This window comes from Nicotiana tabacum, chromosome 22 (genome assembly GCF_000715075.1).
Source record: "Nicotiana tabacum cultivar K326 chromosome 22, ASM71507v2, whole genome shotgun sequence".
Taxonomy (NCBI): domain Eukaryota; kingdom Viridiplantae; phylum Streptophyta; class Magnoliopsida; order Solanales; family Solanaceae; genus Nicotiana; species Nicotiana tabacum.
The window spans coordinates 2,058,461-2,082,208 of NC_134101.1; the positions used below are offsets into that span (position 1 = coordinate 2,058,461).

Below are 23,748 nucleotides of genomic sequence, written 5' to 3' on the forward strand. Positions count from 1 at the left end.
GGCCATTACTAGGCCCCATAATCCTTATTATGCATTGCCAGTGTCTAGTGTACCTCCTGTATGGGATGCTTCCAGTGGTCTGTCCAATCGATCAGGCCCGAGCCAGTCGCAGCAGCCACATCCTCCGAGAGCTTGTTTTGAGTGTGGCGACAGTCGTCATTTGGTGAGGGATTGCCCCAGATTCAAGAGGGGTGCACCTCCACAGCTTTCTCAAGCACCACGTGCTCCACTGGGTCCTCAGGCTATGATTACAGCACCAGCTACCACCCCACCTACTCAGCCAGCTAGAGGTGGAGGTCGGACTGGTAGAGGTGCCCTAGAGGGGGAGGCCAGGCCAGATATTACGCCCTTCCTACTAGGACAGAGGCAGTTGCATCAGATTCTATTATCACAGGTATTGTTCCGGTCTATCATAGAGATGCATTAGTCTTATTTGATCCAGGCTCCACTTATTCCTATGTGTCATCTTATTTTGCTTCGTATTTGGGTGTATCCCATGATTTTCTGAGTTCACCTATTTATGTATCTACACCCGTTGGTGATTCCATTGTTGTTGACCGTGTGCATTGGTCGTGTTTGATTGTTTTTAGTGGTTTTGAGACCGAAGCCGATTTATTATTGCTTAGTATGGTGGATTTCGATGTTATTTTGGGCATGGACTGGTTGTCGCCCTATCACGTTATACTTGATTGTAATTCCAAGATGGTGACGTTGGCTGTGCCAGGTCTACCGTGACTAGAGTGGAGAGATACCTTGGATCATGTTCCTAGTAGGGTTTTTCATTTCTTAAAGCTCCACGAATGGTTGAGAAGGGGCGTGATGCTTATCTGGCCTATGTGAGAGATGATAGTGTTGATACTCCTACTGTCAAGTCAGTTCTGATAGTTAGGGATTTTGCAGATGTATTTCTGGCAGATCTTCCGGGTATGCCGCCCGACAGAGATATTGACTTTGACATTGATTTGTTACTGGGCACTCAGCCCATTTCTATTCCACCTTATCGGATGGCCCCAGCAGAGTTGAAAGAGTTAAAGGAACTGTTGCAATAGTTGCTCGATACGGGCTTTATTCGGCCCAGTGTATTGCCTTAGGGTGCTCCTGTCTTGTTTGTAAATAAGAAAGATAGTTCTATGAGAATGTGTATTGACTATCGCCAGTTGAACAAGGTTACAATGAAGAAGAGGTATCCATTGCCATATATTGATAACCTATTTGATCAGCTTCAGGGTGCGAGAGTGTTCTCTAAGATCAACTTACGTTCAGGCTATCATCAGTTGAAGATTTGGGAGCCATATATCCTGAAGATTGCTTTCCAGACTCGGTATGGTCATTACGAGTTCCTTCTGATGTCTTTTGGGCTGACCAACGCCCCAGCAACATTCATGCACTTAATGAATATTGTATTTCAACCCTATCTCAACTCCTTCATCATCGTGTTTATTGACGACATTCTGGTGTACTCCTAGAGTCGGGAGGATCATGCGCAGCACCTGAGGACTGTGCTTCAGACCATGAGAGAAAAGAAGTTATATGCAAAATTTTCAAAGTGTGAATTCTAGCCAGATTCAGTGGCATTATTGGGTCATGTAGTATCGAGTGAGGGGATCAAGGTAGATCCGAAGAAGATTGAAGCAGTGCAGAGTTGGCCCAGACCATCCTCAGCTACAGAGATCTAGAGTTTTCTTGGCTTGGTGGGGTATTACCGTCGATTTGTAGAGGGCTTTTCGTCTATTGCAGCACCTATGACCAGATTGACCCAGAAGGGTGCTCCGTTCAGGTGGACCGAGGAGTGTGAGGAAAGCTTTCAAAAGCTCAAGACTGCTTTGACTATAATCCTAGTGTTAGTGTTACCTACTGGATCGGGGTCCTATACGGTGTATTATGATGCATCGTGCATTGGTCTCGGTGCGGTGTTGATGCAGGACGGTAGGGTGATTGCCTATGCGTCCAGGCAGTTGAAGGTTCACGAGAAGAATTATCATGTCCACGACCTCGAGTTAGCAGCTATTGTTCATGCCTTGAAGATCTGGCGGCACTATTTGTATGGTGTTCCTTGTGAGGTTTTCACCGATCACCGGAGTCTACAACATCTGTTTAAACAGAAGGATCTTAGCTTGCGGTAGCGGAGATGGTTGGAGTTGCTTAAGGATTATGACATCACCAGTCTCTATCATCCCGGGAAGGTCAATGTGGTGGTCGATGCCTTGAGTTGCAAGGCGGAGAGTTTGGGCAGTTTAGCATATCTACCAGTAGTAGAGAGGCCTTTAGCCTTGGATGTTCAGGCCTTGGCCAGCCAATTTGTTAGATTGGATGTTTCTGAGCTAAGCCGAATGTTGGCTTATGTGGTTTCTCAGTCTTCTCTTTATGATCGTATCAGGGAGCGTTAGTATGATGACCCTCATCTGCTTGTCCGTAAGGACATGGTTCAGCACGGTGATGCCAAGGAAGTCACTATTGGAGATGACGGTGTATTACGGATGTAGGGCAGGCTATGTATGCCTAATGTAGATGGTTTGCGTGAGTTGATCCTCCAGTAGGCTCACAGTTCGCGGTACTCCATTCATCCAGGTGTCACGAAGATGTATCAGGATTTGAGGCAACACTATTGATGGAGGCGAATGAAGAAAGACATAGTGGAGTATGTCGCTCGGTGCCTAAATTATCAGCAGGTGAAGTATGCGCATCAGCGGTTGGGTGGATCACTTCAAAAGTTAGAGATTCCAGAGTGGAAATGGGAGCGGATCACTATGGATTTTGTTGTTGGGCTCCCATGGGCTTAGAGAAAGTTCGATGCATTTTGGGTGATTGTGGATAGATTGACCAAGTCAGCTCATTTCATTCCTGTAGTTACTACTTACTCTTTGGAGCAACTGGCTCAGGTTTACATTCGGGAGAACGTCAGGCTTCATGGCGTCCCTGTATCTATCATCTCTTACCGGGGTACGCAGTTTACATCATAGTTCTGGAGAGCTATACAACGTGAGTTGGTTACTCGTGTAGAGTTGAGCACAATATTTCACCCTCAGAAGGACGGACAGTCCGAGCCCACTATTCATATATTAGAGAATATGCTTCGTGCGTGTGTGATTAATTTTTTTTTTTTGAGGGGGGGGGGGTGCTTGGGATCAGTTTTTGCCACTTGCGGAGTTTGCCTATAATAACAGTTATCAGTCAAGCATTCAGATGGCGTCATATGAGGCTTTGTATGGTAGACGGTGCTGATCTCTAGTGGGTTGGTTCGAGCCGAGTGAGGCTAGTCTATTGGGTACAGACTTGGTTCGGGATGCCTTGGAAAAAGTTAAATTGATTCAGGGTCGACTTTGTACAGCCCAGTCCATGTAGAAGAGTTATGCGGATTGGAAGGTTCGCGACGTTGCATTCATGGTTGGGGAGCGGGTCTTGCTCCGGGTTTCGCCCATGAAGGGTGATGTGAGGTTCGGAAAGAAGGGCAAGTTGAGCCCTAGGTATATCGAACCTTTTAAAATCCTTGAGAGGTGGCTTACAGACTTGCGCTACCACCTAGTCTCTCTACAGTTCATCCAGTATTCCATGCTTCCATGCTCCAGAAGTATCACGGCGATCCGTCTCATATGTTAGACTTCAGCTCAGTCCAGTTGGACAAGGACCTATCTTATGTGGAGAAGCCAATGGCCATTTTGGGCAGGCAGGTTCGAAAGTTGAGGTTGAAAAATATTGCTTCAGTGAATGTTCAGTGGAGGGGCCATTCGGTCGAGAAGGCGACTTGGGAGACCGAGCAAAATATGCGCAGCAGTTATCCCCATATTTTCACCACTTCAGGTATGTCTCTATACTCGTTCGAGGACGAACGTATGTTTTCAGAAGGGGAGGATGTAACGACCCGGCCGGTCGTTTTGAGAGAATTGACCCTGAACCCCTATTTATTTCTCTCTCTACTTCAGTTAGTGGTTATGTAACTTGCCAGGAGGATTTGTTTTTGGTTTCGGAGTGAAATGGGACACAGATTCCCTAAAATTGAGGTTTAAGTCATAGGAATTAACTGTAGTTCGAACTGTGTAAACACGACTCCAGAATAGAGTTTCGACGGTTCCTATAGCTCCGTAGGGTGATTTTGGTCTTAGGAGCTTGTTCGGATGTTGAATTGGAGGTCCGTAGGTCATTTTAGCGTGAATTGGCGAAAGTTGGAAATTTGATGAGTTTTGGGAAGTTTGACCGGGAGTGGACTTTTTGATATCGGGGTCGGATTCCAATATCGATTCCGGAAGTTGGAATAGGTTCGTAATATCAATTATGACTTGTGTGCAAAATTTGAGGTCAATCGAACTTGATTTGATAGGTTTCGGCGTCGGATGTAGAAGTTTAATATTTTAAAGTTCATTAGGCTTGAATCAATGTGCAATTCGTAATTTTAGCATTATTTGATGTGATTTAAAAGCTCTTCTAAGTCCGTATGATGTTTTAGGACTTGTTGGTAAGTTTGGTTGAGGTCCTGGGGGCCTCGGGTTGATTTCGGATGGTTAACGGATCAAATTTGGACTTGGGAGAATGGCTTAAGGCACTAGCTCTGGTGTAATCGCACCTGCGCAAGATCTATCGCAGGTGCGAGCCCGCAGAAGCAGGCATTTGGGCGCAGAAGCATGCTGGAGCAGTGTGAACAGAAGTCGCAAATGCGAGGAAAATTCCTCATCTGCGAGACCGCAGATGCGGACAAGGAGGTCGCAGGTGCGCCGGAGCCGCAGAAGCAGATAGGAAATGGTAAAAGCGGAGGTAAGGCAGCCTGGGCAAAACCGTAGAAGCGGTGCATTTTCCGGAAAAGCGGGACTGCAGATGCGGTCAAGTGATCTGCATAAGCGAAAACACTAGACAGACTCTATTAATTCAAGGGCTCGAGATTTTTATCGTTGTTGGACATTTTGAGCTCGGGTTTTGGCAATTCTTGAGAGCATTTTCGCGGGATTTCTTAAGGTAAGTCTCTTGTGCTTATTTTTTATCAATAATCTTGTTTCCCCATTGATTTTCCACCTAGTTAGTATGTATTTAAGGTGAAAATTGGGAGTTTGAGGTTAGGGATTTGGAGAGCTGATTAGAGGAATTGAGTGACGATTTGGTGTCGAATTTTGGTAATTTTGGTATGGGTGAAATCGTGGTCGAGTGGGTGTTCGTATTTTGTGACTTTTACCCGATTTTGAGACGTGGGCCCGGGTCGACTTTTTGGCTAAATTTTTGATTCTTTGCTAAAGTCGTAAATTTATTATTTAAATTAGTTCCTTGTAGTTTTATTCATGAGATGTAATTGCTTTCGGCTAGATTTAGGCCATTCGGAGTCGGAAAATCATAGGACAGGCATTCTTACCGATTGATTGAGCGAGATTTGAGGTAAGTGACTTGTCCAACCTTGTGTGGGAGAAATCCCCTTAGGATTTGTTACTGTTGTAAGCATTTGTGATATGTGAGCGCCGTGTGCGCGAGGTGACGAGTGCGTACACGAGCTGATTATGGAAAAATTCAGTTCTTGATGATTTGTCATCTTTTGAATTCCTTAACTGAGTTGTCTTCTTTTAAAATTCATTAACTGAGTTACCTTAACAAATGTAGTGATCATGTTTAGCCTAGTATCGCATGTCTACGTGCCTTTACTCTTACTTGCAATTTGTGCAACATGCTTAGCTGAATTACCTGCTTTTACTTGATTTGAATTAAATCTTTAACTGTAAGATCCTTGCTGTAAATTCATGTTTCCTTCGATTACATGTTCCTCGGGAGATCCCCTTGTACTGCATATTTACTTTGGGACTACGAGGCGGTTCCTCGGAAGTTTCCCTTGTACTGCATATTTACTTTGGGACTACGAAGCGGTACCTCGGGAGATCCCCCTGTCATGCATATTTAAATTTAGGACTATGAGGGGGTACCTCGGAAGTGCCCCTGTTGTTTACCTCTACTTACTGTGCTGATATTTTCCCAAACTTCTTATTATTTAAACTCTTAGTCTTTTTAAAATATTATTATATCTTCTGCCTTACTTTTCTTTTAAATCAGTAGGGTCCTGACCTGACCTCGTCACTACCTTACCAAGGTTAGTCTTGTCACTTACTGGGTATCGTTGTGGTGTACCCATACTATATTTTTGCATATCTTTTTATGCAGATCCAGGTTCTTCCCACCAGAACAGATACCAGTGAGTTGGACCGCGCGTGGAGACTTCAAAGTATATCTGCCAGCGTCCGCAGACCTCGGAGTCCCTCTCTATCCTTACTATGTTGTTTTCCTTATTTTTCTTTAGAATCTGATGTATAGAGACACTTAGTATTTGCTCTTAGAAGCTTATGACTTGTTTCCACCAGGTTTTGGGAGGTGTAATAATTGAATGGCAGTTTTATATTTATATTTCATGTGTTGATATTGGAGTTCAGTTTATTATTTATTAATTATGCAAATTGTTAGGCTTACCTAGTCTTAGAGACTAAGTGCCATCACGATATCCTACGGAGAGAAAATAGGATCGTGACACTTTCTCCTTCCCATTCTCAATCACATTTGGATCACGTAACTTCTAATAATCAACCTATTGTATCCACTTCGAGTTTCTTCTCTCTCTCTCTCTCTCTCTCTCTCTCTCTCTCTCTCTCTCTCTCTCCCCCCTATTGTACGTGATTTTTCATCTCATGCACATTCTACGCCAACTCTTTCTTCACCCGACAACCTTCAAGCATATCGCACACAATCAACAACTGTACAACCTCAAACTCATCATATGACTACTCGCTTTAAAACAGGGTCTCTCAAGCCAGACATTCTTCCTTCCTTGATGGTTTCTACATGTCCCACTTTATCTGAACCTTCCTCCTTTGCTCAAGCCTCTAAAGACACCCGTTGGATGCAAGCAATGAGTTCTGAATTCGATTCTCTCATCCAAAATAAAACTTGGACTTTGGTGCCTCCTCCTCCTAATGCAAATATTGTTGGCAACAAATGGGTGTTGTGAATCAAGTTTTGTGCAAATGGCTCTGTTGAAAGATTTAAAGCTCGTCGTCTAGTGGCTCAAGGTTTTTCGCAGTAGCTTGGAGTGGATTATTTTAAAACTTTTGCTCCTGAGTCAAGCCTAGTACAGTGCGTTTGGTCTTATCCTTGGCTCTTCAGCGAAATTGGTTCATGCACCAACTCGATGTGTCAAATACATTCCTTCATGGTGAGTTATCTGAGACTATTTATATGCGTCAACCTAAGGAGTATAAGCATCCAGATTATCCCCATTATGTCTGCAAGTTGCAACGTGCTCTATATGGTCTTAAACAATCTCCGAGGGCTTGGTTCCATCGTCTTGCTCGTTTTCTTCTTGATCTCGATTTTAAGAAATGTGTTGCGGACCAAAGCATGTTCATTTTTCACTTCGGGAGTGATTGCATTATTCTTTTAATTTATGTGGATGATATAGCTGTTTTTGGTTCTTCAAAGTCCTTAATATCACAATTTATATCTTCCATGAGTACAGAATTCTCAATAAAGGACTTGGGACAACTTCACTACTTTCTTGGCATTGAGTTAAAACATAATTCTTTGGGACTTCTCTTACTGCAACATCGTGATTGCAATTCTGCATAAATCACGACTTGGAATCATAACACGTAGATACACAATCCATAGTTTGGAATACATCCTCAATTTATAATACAATATTATGAGAGTATTTGAAACGCAAATTAAACATATATCTTTGTCACAAAACTTATTTGAAATACTCAACTTATAATAAATATCTTGGAACTTACAAGGATATTGGGGTTCCAATTCTTAAAGAAAAGTTTAGCCAATATACCTTAATGGAGCTTCCTTAAACTCTAAAATGTTCCGAAATTCTTAGCAACTTCAATCTATTTTTAAAAAAATATAACAAATTGAACCAAAATTAGGAAGATGCTCATGGTTCTAGCTCATTTGAGCATTTTATCAAACACTAGGTGTGCATTAAGGTTTCAAGGTCTTTTTATGGAGGATTCCATCATCCCACAACCCAATCTTTACCATTTTTAGCTCAACAATCTTCTTACACCCTTTGATAACACATGCATGTAAAATAAACAACTCTCATGCCCAAAAATTATCTTGCTAATTACCCATTTCTAGACAAAATTCGAAATTCAGGGTTAGGGTGTAGAATCTTACCTCTAGGAAGAAGACCTAGTGAGTTACCCTTCTTAATCTTCCAAACTTTGAGCAAGAATTGAAGAACAATTATTGAGGAACACCTTCTCACTTTAGGGCACTCTCTTTCACTCTAAAATGTCATATTTTTAGCTCAAAAATGGCCTAAAACGTGTATTTAACGAAGTAGGGTCGGGTGTTAGAAACCCAAAAATGAAGCTCCGGAACAAGGTCAGCGATCGCATATGCAATCGCATAATCGATATGCGGACCGCATATCGGCCGCATAATTGGTGTCCAAAGCTGGCCAAAAATCTACCTGGGTCTGCGATAACTTTTGGGTTGACCAATGCACTGAGGGATAAAGGAAAATTTTTGGCAGAAAAATATATTTTGTGGTCCATTATGCGATCGCAGAATCACTCTGCGGACCGCATAGTGGCCGCAGAGTGAGGCAGGAGAAGGCAATTTTGGATGTCATTCTGCGGTCGACTATGCGACCGCAGAACTGTTCTGCGGTTCATTATGCGACAGCAGAACAGGTTGTGTCAAATGCATTCCTTCCTTCATGGTGAGTTATCTGAGACTGTTTTTATGCGCCAACCTAAGGGGTATGAGCATCCAGATTATCCCCATTATGTCTGCAAGTTGCAACGTGCTCTATATGGTCTTAAACAATCTCTGAGGGATTGGTTCCATCGTCTTGCTCGTTTTCTTCTTGATCTCGGTTTGAAGAAATGTGTTGCAGACCAAAGCATGTTCATTTTTCACTTCAGGAGTGATTGCATTATTCTTTTAATTTATGTGGATGATATAGCTATTTTTGGTTCTTCAAAGTCCTTAATATCACAATTTATATCTTCCATGAGTACAGAATTCTCAATGAAGGACTTGGGACAACTTCACTACTTTCTTGGCATTGAGTTAAAACATAATTCTTTGGGACTTCTCTTACTGCAACATCGTTACATTACTTCAATTCTGCATCGCTTTAAATTGGAAAAGTGTAAACCAGAGCTTACTCCACTTCATAGTAAGCTTGATTGGAATTCCACCTCTTCCCCTTTGCTTGAATATCCTTCTATCTATCGTCAAATGGTTAGAAGTCCACAATACTTATCCTTTACTAGGCCAGATATTCAATTTGTTGTCAACCTTGCTTCTCAATTCCTTCACCAACCGAGATAATTGCATTTTCAGGCGGAAAAACAGATTTTTCGGTATCTTAGTGGCACCATCGATTGGGGCTTACAGTTGTATAAAAGTTCTCCCTTGGCACTTACTGTTTTCTCAGACTCGGATTGGGCTGGTTGTTCTGTTGGAGTTGAAGTAAGAAAGCAGTCCAATCACACGCATGCCCAATCTGAAGCTCATCCCACATGACTTATTGGGCCACATTATATTTATTTGTATAATAGGCTTCTTCTTCTTTACCTTCTAATTCTATTCATTGTAAATACCATGCTCCATTAGCTTCTAATTCAGTTACTGTTTCTCATTGTACATATCACGCCCTAAAATCGGGGAGCGCGACCGGCGCTCAACCGAGTGAACCAGGTCAAGCAAGCCTATTAGATTTATTTCTATCCAAACTCATCCATGAATAAATATGATACACATCTTCATTAATTAGACAATAAGATGTTCATGTCTACAATACCAATTCATTACCAATAGTTCCATCATTTTAAGATCTTAAATATAACAAGTAATACAACATAGTTTGGCTTTCCCACCATCAATACACAACCCACACTTATGTCTACGGATCCTCTAAAATACCAAGGAGTACAATGATAGTGCCGGCAATAACGCTCCGGTTATATCTCATAATACGATAACACATACGAAACAAAAGATGCACAAACCCGGGATGAGATGGGGCTCACCAAGTCAGCAGGAAAAAATGAGCACCGTTATCACCTGGTCCATATCCTCCGTTGTGGAACCACCTGCATCCATTAAAGATGCAGCGCCCCCAGCAAAAGGGACGTTACTACATGTCGAATAGTACTAGTATGAAAACCAAACACCAATTAAAGAATTCAAAAATACAATATAAATATGATGAACCAAGGCGACAATAGAATAGCATAGATAGTCGTTTAAACCAAAGCAAGCTTATCAAGAGTTGTCATTAACATTTATAGAATTTAAGATGAGGACCTCTATAACCATTTTCACACAAAGCGGCCCCGCCGCCTCACCCCAATATATGAGGGTGGAGGTGTAAGCACAATACCCATTTCCATACAAAGCGGCCCTGCCGCCTCACCCCAATATATGCGGGTGGAGGTGTAAACACAATGATACCAATACCTACAAAAAGCAGCCATGCCGCCTCACCCCAATATGTATATGTGGATGGTGGTGCAACAACAATGCCAAAATCATACACAAAGCGGATCTTCCACCTCACCCCAGTATATGCATGTGGAGGTGTAACCCCAATCACAATCTCTACATAATTTGGCCTAATAGTTTCCCACATAAATTACGACTTGGAATCATAACACATAGATACACAATCCATAGTTTGGAACACATCCTCAATTTATAATGCAATATCATGAGAGCATTTGAAACGCAAATTAAGCATATATCTTTGTCACAAAACTTATTCGGAATACTCAACTTGTAATAAATATCTTAGAACTTACAAGGATATTGGGGTGGGTTCCAATTCTTAAAGAAGAGTTTAGCCAACATACCTCAATGGAGCTTCCTTAAACTCTAAAATATTCCGGAATGCTTAGCAACTTCAATCTATTTTTAAAAAAATATAACAAATTGAACCAAAATTAGGAAGATGCTCATGGTTCTAGCTCATTTGAGCATTTTATCAAACACTAGGTGTGCATTAAGGTTTCAAGGTCCTTTTATGGAGGATTCCATCATCCCGCAACTCAATCTTTACCATTTTTAGCTCAACAATCTTTCTACACCCTTTGATAACACATGCATGTAAAATAAACAACTCTTATGCCCAAAAATTATCTTGCTAATTACCCATTTCTAGATAAAATTCGACATTGAGTGTTAGGGTGTAGAATCTTACCTCTAGGATGAAGACCTAGAGAGTTTTCCTTCTTAATCTTCCAAATTTTGAGCAATAATTGAAGAACAATTATTGAGGAACACCTTCTCACTCTAGGGCACTCTCTTTCACTCTAAAATGTTAGATATTTAGCTCAAAAATGGCCCAAAGTGTGTATTTAATGAAGTAGGGTTGGGTGTTAAAAATCAAAAAATGAAGCTCCGGAACAAGGTCTGCGATCGCATATGCGATCGCATATGCGATAGCATAATCGATATGCGGATAGCATATCGGCCGCATAATTGGTGTCCAAAGCTGGCCAAAAATTTCATGGGTCTGCGGTCACTTTTGGGTTGAACAATGCACTGAGGGATAAAGGAAAATTTTAGATAGAAAAAAGCATTTTTGCGGTCCATTATGTGACCGCAGAATCACTCTGCGGACCGCATAATGGCCGCAGAGTGAGGCAGGAGAGGGGCAATTTTAGATGCCATTCTGTGGTCAACTATGCGACCGCAGAACTGTTCTACGGTTCATTATGCAACAGCAGAACGGGATGTGTCAAATGTATTCCTTCGTGGTGAGTTATCTGAGACTGTTTATATGCGCCAACCTAAGGGGTATGAGCATCCAGATTATCCCCATTATGTCTGCAAGTTGCAACGTGTTCTATATGGTCTTAAACAATCTCCGAGGGCTTGGTTCCATCGTCTTGCTCGTTTTCTTCTTGATCTCGGTTTTAAGCAATGTGTTTCGGACCAAAGCATGTTCATTTTTTACTTCGGGAGTGATTGCATTATTCTTTTAATTTATGTGGATGATATAGCTATTTTTGGTTCTTCAAAGTCCTTAATATCACAATTTATATCTTCCATGAGTACAGAATTCTCAATGAAGGACTTGGGACAACTTTACTACTTTCTTGGCATTGAGTTAAAAAATAATTCTTTGGGACTTCTCTTACTGCAACATCGTTACATTACTTCAATTTTGCATCGCTTTAAATTGGAAAAGTGTAAACCAGTGCTTACTCCGCTTCATAGTAAGCTTGATTGGAATTCCACCTCTTCCCCTTTGCTTAAAGATCCTTCTATCTATCGTCAAATGGTTGGAAGTCCACAATACTTATCCTTTACTAGGGCAGATATTCAATTTGCAGTCAACCTTGCTTCTTAATTCCTTCACCAACCGAGAGAATTGCATTTTCAGGCGAAAAAATGGATTTTTCGGTATCTTAGTGGCACCATCGATTGGGGCTTACAGTTGTATAAAAATTCTCCCTTGGCAGTTATTGTTTTCTCGGACTCGAATTGGGTTGGTTGTTCTATTGGAATTGAAGTAAGAAAGCAGCCCAATCACACTCATGCCCAATCTGAAGCTCATCCCACATGACTTATTGGGCCACATTATATTTATTTGTATAACAGGCTTCTTCTTCTTTACCTTCTGATTCTATTCATTATAAATACCATGCTCCATTAGCTTCTGATTCAGTTACTGCTTCTCATTGTACATGTTACCCCCCAAAATCGGGGAGCGCAACCGGCGCTCAATCGAGTGAACCCGGCCGAGCAAGCCTATTAGATTTCCTTCTACCCAAACTTATCCATGAATAAATAGTATACATATCTTCATTAATTAGACAATAAGATGTTCATATCTACAATACCAATTCATTACCAATAGTTTCATCATTTTAAGGTCTTAAATAGAACAAGTAATACAACATAGTTTGACTTTCCCAGCACTAATATACAACCCACATTTATGTCTACGGAGCCTCTAAAATACCAAGGAGTACAATGATAGTGCCGACAACAAGGCTCCGACTATACCTCATAATACGATATCACATAAAAAATAAAAGATGCACAACCCCGAAATGAGATGGGGCTCACCAAGTCAGCTAGGAAAAATGAGCACCGCTATCACTGGACAATATCCTCTATTGTGGAACCACCTGCATCCATTAAAGATGCAGCGCCCTCGACAAAAGAGATATTAGTACATGTCGAATAGTACTAGTATGAAAACCAAACACCAATTAAAGAATTCGAAAATACAATATAAATATGATGAACCAGGGCGACAAGAGAATAGCATAAATAGCCGTTTAAACCAAAGCAAGCTTATCAAGAGCTATCATTAACATTTATATAATTTAAGATGAGGACCTTTGTAACCATTTTCACACAAAGCGGCCCCGCCGCCTCACCTCAATATATGCGGGTGGAGGTGTAAGCACAATACCCATTTTCACACAAAGCAGCCCCGCCGCCTCACCCCAATATATACGGGTGGAGGTGTAAACACAATGATACCAATACCTACATAAATCGGACATGCCGCCTCACCCCAATATGTATATGTGGGTGGTGGTGCAACAACAATACCAAATTCATACACAAAGCGGCTCTTCCGCCTCACCCCAATATATGCGGGTGGAGGTGTAACTCCAATCACAATCTCTACACAATTTAGCATAATAGTTTCCCGCATAAATCACGACTTGGAATCATAACACGTAGATACACAATCCATAGTTTGGAACACATCCTCAATTTATAATACAATATTATGAGAGTATTTGAAACGCAAATTAAACATATATCTTTGTCACAAAACTTATTTGAAATACTCAACTTATAATAAATATCTTGGAACTTACAAGGATATTGGGGTTCCAATTCTTAAAGAAAAGTTTAGCCAATATACCTCAATGGAGCTTCCTTAAACTCTAAAATGTTCCGAAATTCTTAGCAACTTCAATCTATTTTAAAAAAATATAACAAATTGAACCAAAATTAGGAAGATGCTCATGGTTCTAGCTCATTTGAGCATTTTATCAAACACTAGGTGTGCATTAAGGTTTCAAGGTCTTTTTATGGAGGATTCCATTATCCCACAACCCAATCTTTACCATTTTTTTCTCAACAATCCTCCTACACCCTTTGATAACACATGCATATAAAATAAATAACTCTCATGCCCAAATATTATCTTGTTAATTACCCATTTCTAGACAAAATTCGAAATTGAGGGTTATGGTGTAGAATCTTACCTCTAGGATGAAGACCTAGTGAGTTTTCCTTCTTAATCTTCCAAAATTTGAGCAAGAATTGAAGAACAATTATTGAGGAACACCTTCTCACTCTAGGGCACTCTCTCTCACTCTAAATGTCAGATTTTTAGCTCAAAAATGGCCCAAAATGTATGTTTAACGAAGTAGGGTCGGGTTTTAAAAACTCAAAAATGAAACTCCGAAAAAAGGTGTGCGGTTGCATAATCGATATGCGGACCGCATATCAACCGCATAATTGGTGTCCAAAGCTGGCCAAAAATCTGTCTGGGTCTGCGGTCCGCAGACCTGTTTTGTGGTCGCATAATGAAACACAGAACAGTTCTGCGGTCGCATAGTCGACCGCAGAATGGCATCCAAAATTGTCCCTCTTCTGCCTCACTCTACGGCCATTATGTTGTCCGCAGAGTGATTCTGCGGTCGCATAATGGACCGCAGAAATGTATTTTTCTACCAAAAATTTTTCTTTATCCCTCAGTGCATTGTTCAACCTAAAAATTCTGAGCCGCAGCTCGCAAGCTCGATGCAAAGAATTTCTATAATCCTCATCACGTAAAACCAATTCGGCACCATGAAATATTATTTTTTTTTGCTAACTTTTACGCGGCCTTACTGTACATATCATTCTGGTTTGAATAAAATTGAGCTTAATGGCATCATAGATTGGGGCACATGCCCTTTGCTAGAATGAGGAAAATCTCTGATTTGCCCTGTAAATTTTCTACAAAATAACCTTTCACTAGTACTATTTGTCCCTTAGCTAGACAATCTAGGTTACCCTTCCCTGACAACTCCATTAAGACTACATATCATTTTTATCTAGTTCATGTGGATACTTGGGGTCCCTATGGTTGCCCTACTTACAATGGTTGCAAATACTTCTTGACTATAGTGGATGACTTTACTAGAGCTACTTGGACTCATCTCATGGGGTCCAACAGCAATGCCTTTTCTTTAATCAAAGCTTTTGTTGCCATGGTAAAAACACAATTCAACACCACTATCCAAATTATTAGAAGTGACAATGCTTTTGAACTTGGCTCTAGTAATTCTTCTAGGGAATTCTTTGTTGAAATTGGGATTATTCATCAAATATCTTGTCCCCATACTCCACAACAAAATGGTGTAGTAAAGAGAAAATATAGGTATTTACTGGAGACCTCTAAAGCTCTTCTTTTTCAGTCTAAACTACCTCTCAAGTTTTGGGATGATTGTGTACGTACTGCCACATATCTAATTAATAGATTTCCTTCCAAACTTCTTCAGAATAAATCACCTTTTGAATTACTATTTGGGCAGCCTCCTTCCTATTCTCACTTCAAAACATTTGGATGACTATGTTTCTCAACAGTTCCTAAGTGCTATAGGAACAAATTTTAGCCTAGAGCTGAACCTTGTATTTTTCTGGGATATCACCTCACTAAAAAGGGGTATAAGCTTTACAACCTCACTACTAAGCTTACTCTAGTATCCAGGGATGTAATTTTTTATGAGGACATATTTCCTTTTGCATCCTCTCCTACTTCTCCTTCTACTGTCTTCCCTGCTCCTTTATCACCTTACCTTTCCGATCTCTCAACTCCTTCCTTTCCTGATACTTCCACTCCTTCCTTTCTTGTTTCTTCCTTTCTTGATACATCCATTCCTTCCTTTCCTGCTCCTTCCTCTCCTTCTTCTTCATTTCCCTTTCATTCTTCTCCTGACCCTGTCTCTTCTCCTAGCTCCTCTACTCCTTCTACTACTACTTCCTCCCCTGTCCTTAGGAGGTCTGCCAGGACTCATACTCTCCCTACTCATCTCCAATAGTTTGCCTGTGATCTTCCTCCTTCCTTATGCGGTTCCAATTCTACTTCTGCATGCCTTCAAAGCTTAGCTGACACTGCTGAATTTAAGCATCATTCCTATCAACAAGCTGATTCTATTCCTGCATGGCAAGAGGCTATAAGGAAGGAATTTGAAGCTCTCGAGGCTAATCACACTTGGTCTATAGTTGAATTGCTTGTTGGGAAGAAACCAATTGGGTGCAAATGGGTCTATAAGATTAACTACAAGGCTGATGGGACTTTGGAGAGATACAAGGCTAGGCTAGTTGTTAAGGGTGACACTCAAGTTGAAGGTGTGGATTTCAATGAGACATTCTCTCCTGTTATAAAGTTCTCTACTGTTAAATGTATAATTACTGTGGTTGTCAAAAGAAGGTGGCCTCTCTTTCAATTAGATGTCAACAATACCTTTTTGCATGGTGACTTAGATAAAGAGGTTTATATGAAGCTTCCTTCTGGATTGTGTGCCACTTCATCTTCTGAATCCTCCCCTACTTTGGTCTTCCATCTCCAAAAATCCTTGTATGGGTTGAGACAGGCATCCAGGCAATAGTATGTTAAGTTATCTCATGCTTTATGCTCCAGAGGCTACACTCACTCCCTGAATGATTACTCCTTGTTCTCCAAACATTTTGGTTCTTCTATTGTTCTGTTGGTTGTGTATGTAGATGACATCATATTGACTGGTAATGATTTAGAGGAGCTTTCTGCCTTGAAGACTTTTCTGGATACTCAATTTAAAATTAAAGATTTAGGGACTCTCAATTACTTCCTAGGTATTGAAGTTGCCTATGTTCCTTCTGGGTTGCTATTGCACCAGAAGAAATTTATCAGAGATCTTCTCAAGGAGTACCATTGTGAAGATGTCAGTTCTGTCACTTGTCCCATTGATTTGAATCACAAGTTGAAGGCTGATATGGGTGAACTTCTGCCATCTCATGAGCAGTATAGAAGTCTGGTGGGTAAACTTAACTTCCTTACCCATACCAGGCCTGATTTATCATTTGCAGTGCAGCATCCGAGCCAGTTCCTTCAGAGCCCATTTGTTTCCCATATGCATGTTGCTTTACATATTCTCAGGTACCTTAAGGGGTCCTCTGATGTTGGAAACGTTCATCAGTAGCTCTCCTGATCTCTCCTTATCTGCATACTATGACAGTGACTGGGGTGCATGCCCAGACACCAGGAGGTCAGTCACTGGTTTCTGCATTTTATTAGGTGATTCTCTTGTTGGCTGGAAGACAAAGAAACAACCAGTTGTGTCTCTTTCTTCAGCTGAGGCTGAATACAGAGCCATCAGTAAAGTTGTAGTTGAGTTAGTTTGGGTTGTGCAACTACTGTCTGATTTTGGTATCTCAGTTCCTGCTGTTGTTCCTGCTTTCTGTGATAACCAAGCAGCAATACATATTGCTAAAAAATCCTGTTTTCCATGAGTGGACCAAGCACATTGAGGTCAACTGCCATTTCATTAGAACCAAGCTTAGTGAAGGTTTGATTGCTTTGCATCATGTTCCCACTTCCTCTCAGCTGGCCGATGTCTTTATCAAGCCTCTTACAGGTCTGGTCCATCGTTCTCTCTTACTCAAGTTGGGTGTGCAGTCAACCTCTAACTTGCGCGGGGAGGAGGGTGTTGGAGTTGAAGTAATAAAGCAGCCCAATCTGAAGCTCATCCCATATAACTTATTGGGCCACATTATATTTATTTGTATAACAGGCTACTAGGCCCATAACAGGCTACTAGGCCCAATTCTGGGAAGTAAGCTCGTTTGTTGTATATAGCTTTAGCTAGTGTAAGTGTACGTACATATATTTTAATTCTTTAACTGACTAAAAATGAAATAATATCTCTCTTCTCTCCCTTCCTTCTCTCGTATGGTGAATTACCCATTTCAATCTCCGTATTAATCTCATCAAGTTAACATGTTCAGCCACTAGGCGGTCTACAACTCGATTCTGCATTTTTCTTGGCTCCAATCTCATCTCTTGGTCTGCTAAGAAGCAACCTACTGTTGCACGCTCAAGTACTGAAGCTGAATATCGAGCTCTTGCTGTTACAACTACTGAAGCTACTTGGCTCCAATATATTCTTCATGATCTTGGCGTTTTTCTTACTTCTCCGGTCTCCGCAAAATGTGACAATATTAGAGTCATTCATCTAGCTCACAATCCAGTTTTTCATTCCCGTATGTTACATTGGATTATCATTTTGTTCGTGAAAAGATTAGTCATGGTGATCCGGTGGTCTCTCATGTTCATACCTCTGAGAAACTTGCAGATTTATTCACCAAAGTATTGCCCTCTATCCGTTTTCGTGAGCTAACAGCCAATCTTCACGTTCATTATTTTCGTTCAGATTGAGGTAGGGTGTTAGCGTTATCTTTTAGTCTATTAGTTGTATTAGGACTTTATTTGATTTATTTTTTTAATTATCTTTTTCATATATTGTTGTAACTTCCTTTCCATATATTGTTGTAACTTTATCTTATAAATGTAAGTCTGGAAAGGTGAGCAAGACTCACGCTTCGACGCTTCAGTTTATCTATTTCATCTTAGATAAGATTAGGAATGAAGATATTATGGACAAGATGGATGTGGCCCCAGTAGAGGACACGATGGGGGAAGCGATTAGATGGTTCGAGCATGTGAAGAGGAGAATCACATAGTGTGAGTGGTTGGCCTTGGGGGGTCTACGGAGAGGTAGAGGTACGCCAAAGAAGTATTGGAGAGAGGTGATTAGGTAGGACTTGGCGTTGTTTCACCTTACCGCAGACACGACCCTTGATAAGAGGTATGGAGGTCGACAAATAGGATAAAAGATTAGTAGCTAGTCGTACGTCTTCCTTGTCCTTACAAGTAATATCAGTATTAGACTTGTATTTTCGTATTTTCAGATTTCTATCACTATTTGTTGGTTCTTTTGCTTCAGTTATCTTGTTATTTTGCTGGTGTTACTGCTTGTTGCTACTGCATCTTCTTTTTTATTTTTTCTTGAGCCGAGGGTCTATCGGAAATAATATCTCTACCTTCTCAAGGTAGGGTTAAGGTTTGCGTACACATTACCTTCCCCATAGCTCCCTAGTGGAGTTACACTGGGTTCGTTGTTTTTGCTGTATATCATAACTTTTTGCTGTAGATGGATCGTGTAAAAGAAAGATTTATGCTGTCAGCAAGCAGAATCAAAAATTTGCCCAGTTATCTCCAAGTTATACCTATAACGTATGATGGACAAGCTAGTGTATCCACTTTCAAAGCTACACTCAAGAAACAAGGAAGCAGCTTAACTCAACACAGAGATTAAACTAGGAATTATATAGTCAATGATCGCAAAACATCACAATGCCAAAAGAAGAAGAAAGAAAAGGGCTATACACTCTTATTCACACGTTCAATACAGCATCAAGAAACTGAATGATGTCTTCTCCTCTGAAAAGGAAACCGACTTTCTGAATTTGCTTTTCCCACTACTGTCTTTGAATCCTTTATTTGGAATATTGCATTGAGCTTACTCAATTTCTTGGTAAATGACTTGAATAACTTATTGGCAGGATGTGGTTTTACTAGCTCCTGTTTCATAGACACATGATCTTTTTCTAAATCTGTAAGCCTCATTCTCATTCTTGTTACCTCAAGCTTCAATTCTCTATTTTCTCTCCTCACTGATGCATAATTATCTCTCGGAGAAATGCATCCGCTTCCTACTCCACTGCCTGAACGATGAGGAAACTGACTGTTCATTGACCCAAAGAATAACTGGTTTTGTCCCCCATTCATTGCATTTCTCAGTCTGATTTGTTCAAAATACAGCACTTGAACTGCCATTTGTACAGGTAACCGCTCGTTTTGTGCAGCATGACTGCAGCCTTCTTGTGATAGTTTCTGGCAATCAATAGTTTTGCAGAGTTTATACCGTTCTGAGTCCTTTATGTTCGGATGAACCTGCGATAAAAATTTCATGTATCTCGTTCAAACACACTAACACGTGAAAATGTTCATTAAGCCTGCAGAACTGTGGACATGTGTCACTTCATTCTTATAAAGGAATAACAAGTTAATTTCACGTATCATCACTGAACTTTATCCAATATAACTGTAAACAGAACTATTTTTTGTCACAACATTAAAGCAATTTAACATCACCTAGTATAACAGTAAAGTCGTATTAAAGCTTACCTTGAGGAAAATATCTACAGCTCGATACAGTCCATCATCAACTAAACGGGCATGGTCTGGAAGTAACTCCGCCAGTGCTGTAAACTTTAATGGTGTTAGATTTGAATCTAGTGCAACTTCTGTGAGATAATTGTCCAGTAATTTTGAAACCTTAAGAATTGAGCTTTGCTTGGGAGATCCAGGGCTGTCAAAGTCAAAAACCATTCCGCATTCATCTCTTAGTTGGTTATCTTCTACATCATCCTCATCCAAATTTAAGAAAATGGAAAATATCCTTAAGATTGAATCAGTGTCATACAAAGGGCTATGGTTGTTTCCATTCCCATTTCCAGGTATGAGAATATCCTCAAGAACCGCTTGATGTAGTTGTAGACCAATGCGCCTTTCTAGATCAGATCTACAAGAAGTAGATGCTGATGCTACTATTGCAGATTTTAACAAGCTCGAAAGAAAGGCTATTGGGACTGTACTTCTCCTCGACGGTGTTGGTAGCAAGCTAACTATTGTTTCAACGGTGACCCTTTGTTTCTTTTGTAGATCCAAATCCAAGAAACTTCCTTTAACCAAACGAGGATCCTTAACAATGAGTCCCTGAAGAGAATTTTGGGCATAGTTAATCAAGATTCTACTTATAATATCTTGTTTAAGACCTTTCATTTTAAATGCAGATAAAACCCTCTGAAACAATTCCAGGTTCAGCACAATTAGTGATTTGCCCCACCAGTCCGACGCTGTCTCTATATCAAGGCTTTTAATAGGTTTGAATGGGAAATTATGCTCCAATTTCAAAAAACCAGATGTAAGTTGCTCTTTACAAGCATTATTTGCAATAGCATTGATTAACCTACTTGTGAGTTTGACTTCTTCTGATATTGGTAGTAGTTTCTCACAGCTGTGAAGAACAGACACTGAGTTGGATATGTTTGGGAATACTGTGTCCTTTAAGAAAACTTCGGTTCGTATTTCCAGGTTTTTATCGGAGATGTCTTCTGTCATTTCCAGGAAACTGGCTGCACATCTTAGCATTGCAACATTTGATATGGTAATCTCAATGTTCGCTCCATAACAGAACTTCGCAGCGAGTTCAAATGCTTCAGATCCACCTGGAAGACCAGGAAGATTCAGTCTTGACATCTTTGAATCTTTTGCCTCAAGCAGCAGCTTTCTTATCCTTCCACTTCGAGATACTAAAGGGAACTGCAAAAAGAGTCTATATGCATTATAAACGCGTCCAAGTGGTTTATTTTTCCTTCTTTTTTGTATGGATTTTCCTATTGAAAAAGGGCCGGACCACAAGGGTCTATTGTATGCAGACTTACCCTTCATTTCTGCAAGAGGCCATTTTCACGACTCGAACCCGTGGTTACGTGGAAACAACTTTACCAGTAGTTACGCCAAAGTTCCCCTTTAATTTCATCTAGACAAGGCGGCAATTATGTGGATCGACAACTTATACAACTAAACTTATTATCCTTTCCAAGCTACTTGTAGACTAACCATTAGTTAGCATGACTGTTGCTTTTGCTAGACTTGAGTAGCTCAATAACTTATGAAGGGAATCAGTAGATCAAAAATAGAGGAGAAAAGCAAATTTTGGTACTACATTATTCATACCTTGTGAAGGGCAAAACTAGCAGCTCCTACATCTATTGTAAGATCACTAGAAACATCAGATATTGGCCTGCCACAGTAAATTTGGTCAATATTAAAAAGCTGTTGAAGAGAAAAGTTGTAACTAAGAGAAATCATGGTATAGCACAATATCGTCTTAATAACAACAAACGACAAACCTAGTGTATTCCCATAAGTGGGGTCTGGGGAGGGTAGTGTGTCTTACCCCTACCTTATAAAGATAGAGAAGTTGTTTCCGATAGCACAATATCGTCTTAATAAGAAGAAAAAAATTGATAATCAACTTGTTCACTAGAAGTGCAAGTTACATGTCAAAAATAAAAGACGAGAATTATTTTAGAGCCGATCTGAAAGTTATCTAGATACTAGCAGATGAAAATTTGAAGCTACAAACAACATAGACATAAGGTAGACAAGCTGAAAGTTAAACTAAGCTACAATACCATTAGTATTCTGCTTTAAGAGTCAATTTAGCGAGTGGTATATCATCTTCTGGTTCATTCTTTGAAATCTATCCCTATTTAGTCTAACAGCTAATTATATGACTCATATCTACTTGCTTGGGGCCCTCATGAGGTAGACAAGCTGAAAATTATTGACATAACTATAGCTGTCCACACCATATGTAGAAACAAGAAAACGATCAGCCTGGGGCGGAGGCAAAGTGTGGGCTGCGAGTTCGGCCGAACCCAGTAGCTATTGTTCAAATCATGTATTTGTCTTAAGAAATTTATTGAATATGTACAACTTATTAATTTAGAATCCAGTAACTTAAAAGGAGTACAATCTCAATCCCATAAGGTTCAAATCTTGACTCTGCCTCTCCTAGAGGATGCAGATTTTGGTCTATAGGTTCAACCAAACATTCTCGACATATAGCATAGGCATACATGTGTGTGTGTGTGAGAAAAACAACTAAAATTTTAACAAATGTTAAATTCTGAACCCATATTAATTTCAAAATCTGGAAAGTGGTTTAATGCACCTTGTCACCTACTTAATAAAATCGAATTTTTTGGTGGTTTAGTTATAAGCAATACTAATATTGGGAAATATCCAAATATGGTGAGAACTAATTAAGTCATTAGGAGAAAGAAGATACCATTCAGTAAGATGGGCTCTAGACCTCTTCACAGATATGTTTGTCTTCAGTTCAGCAACTGTAACTACTCCCATCTTCTCAGCAAAACAAACAAAGCCTTACACTTCAGCTTCAGCCTGCAAATTCCACTGTATTAAATTCTTTGTGCCAATCAGTCCTTAAAATTAATAATATGTTTTGATCAATAGCTATTCATTGTAACAGCACATCAAAGTCTTAAACTAAGCTTAACTTTATTTGCTGGCATTTTATCTCTCTATCTCTCCCCTTCTCTCGGTAAGTGCTTTTTGTGTCAAATAAGGAACAAAAGGCCAGAGAGCAGGTCCTCTTGAGTAAGGAGAAAGTCTCATCAACCCATACAAAGCCATTAGGATTAAAATTAAACACTAAAGGTGTATTTTAATCATGATAGCAAGCCCTGCTTATTTTTCAGGTTGCTAAAGTTAATGATAGTATTAAAAAACTTAACGTTAATTATAAATAAATGTCTAAAGTACATTTAAGTTAGTAGTAATTAGTTAAGTCAAAAGATATATTACTCCTCTTAATGCTATTTGACGGTGGAAAAGTGGCGGAGACTTTTTCACCATGTTTTGGTTTTTTATCAAGGATGTTGGACTTCATTTGTGACAAAACTCAAGACTGTTTAGTAATGTGGCAGAAAAGTTGTTTAAATGTGAAACAAGTTTACAACAACAACGCCTTAGTCTCAAACAAACAAGTTGGAGTCGACTTATGAAGATTCAATAGACAGGTTTTATTTTATAATGGCTGCTAGTCTATC

General features: G+C 40.1%; 1 protein-coding gene across 1 annotated transcript; it reads right to left on the reverse strand.

The window, feature by feature from the left end:
• Positions 1-19,337: 19,337 nt before the first annotated feature.
• Positions 19,338-23,391, reverse strand: LOC107783700 (BTB/POZ domain-containing protein At1g03010-like). Its single transcript, XM_075245007.1, has 5 exons — positions 23,197-23,391; positions 22,965-23,080; positions 21,845-21,911; positions 20,231-21,427; positions 19,338-19,996 (listed from the first exon to the last, which is right to left on the reverse strand). The coding sequence occupies exons 2-5, from the start codon at positions 23,036-23,038 to the stop codon at positions 19,457-19,459; spliced, it is 1,878 nt and encodes a 625-aa protein (XP_075101108.1). The 5' UTR covers positions 23,039-23,080; positions 23,197-23,391; the 3' UTR covers positions 19,338-19,456.
• Between the last annotated feature and the right edge of the window lie 357 nt (positions 23,392-23,748).

Excerpts from the sequence above, each read along its gene's own strand:
- LOC107783700 (XM_075245007.1), bottom strand. The coding sequence starts at position 23,038 with ATGGGAGTAGTTACAGTTGCTGAACTGAAGACAAACATATCTGTGAAG. Across the intron at positions 21,428-21,844 it reads CTAGTTTTGCCCTTCACAAG|TTCCCTTTAGTATCTCGAAG; the intron begins GTATGAATAATG and ends CTCTTTTTGCAG. Across the intron at positions 19,997-20,230 it reads CTGTAGATATTTTCCTCAAG|GTTCATCCGAACATAAAGGA; the intron begins GTAAGCTTTAAT and ends TTTTTATCGCAG.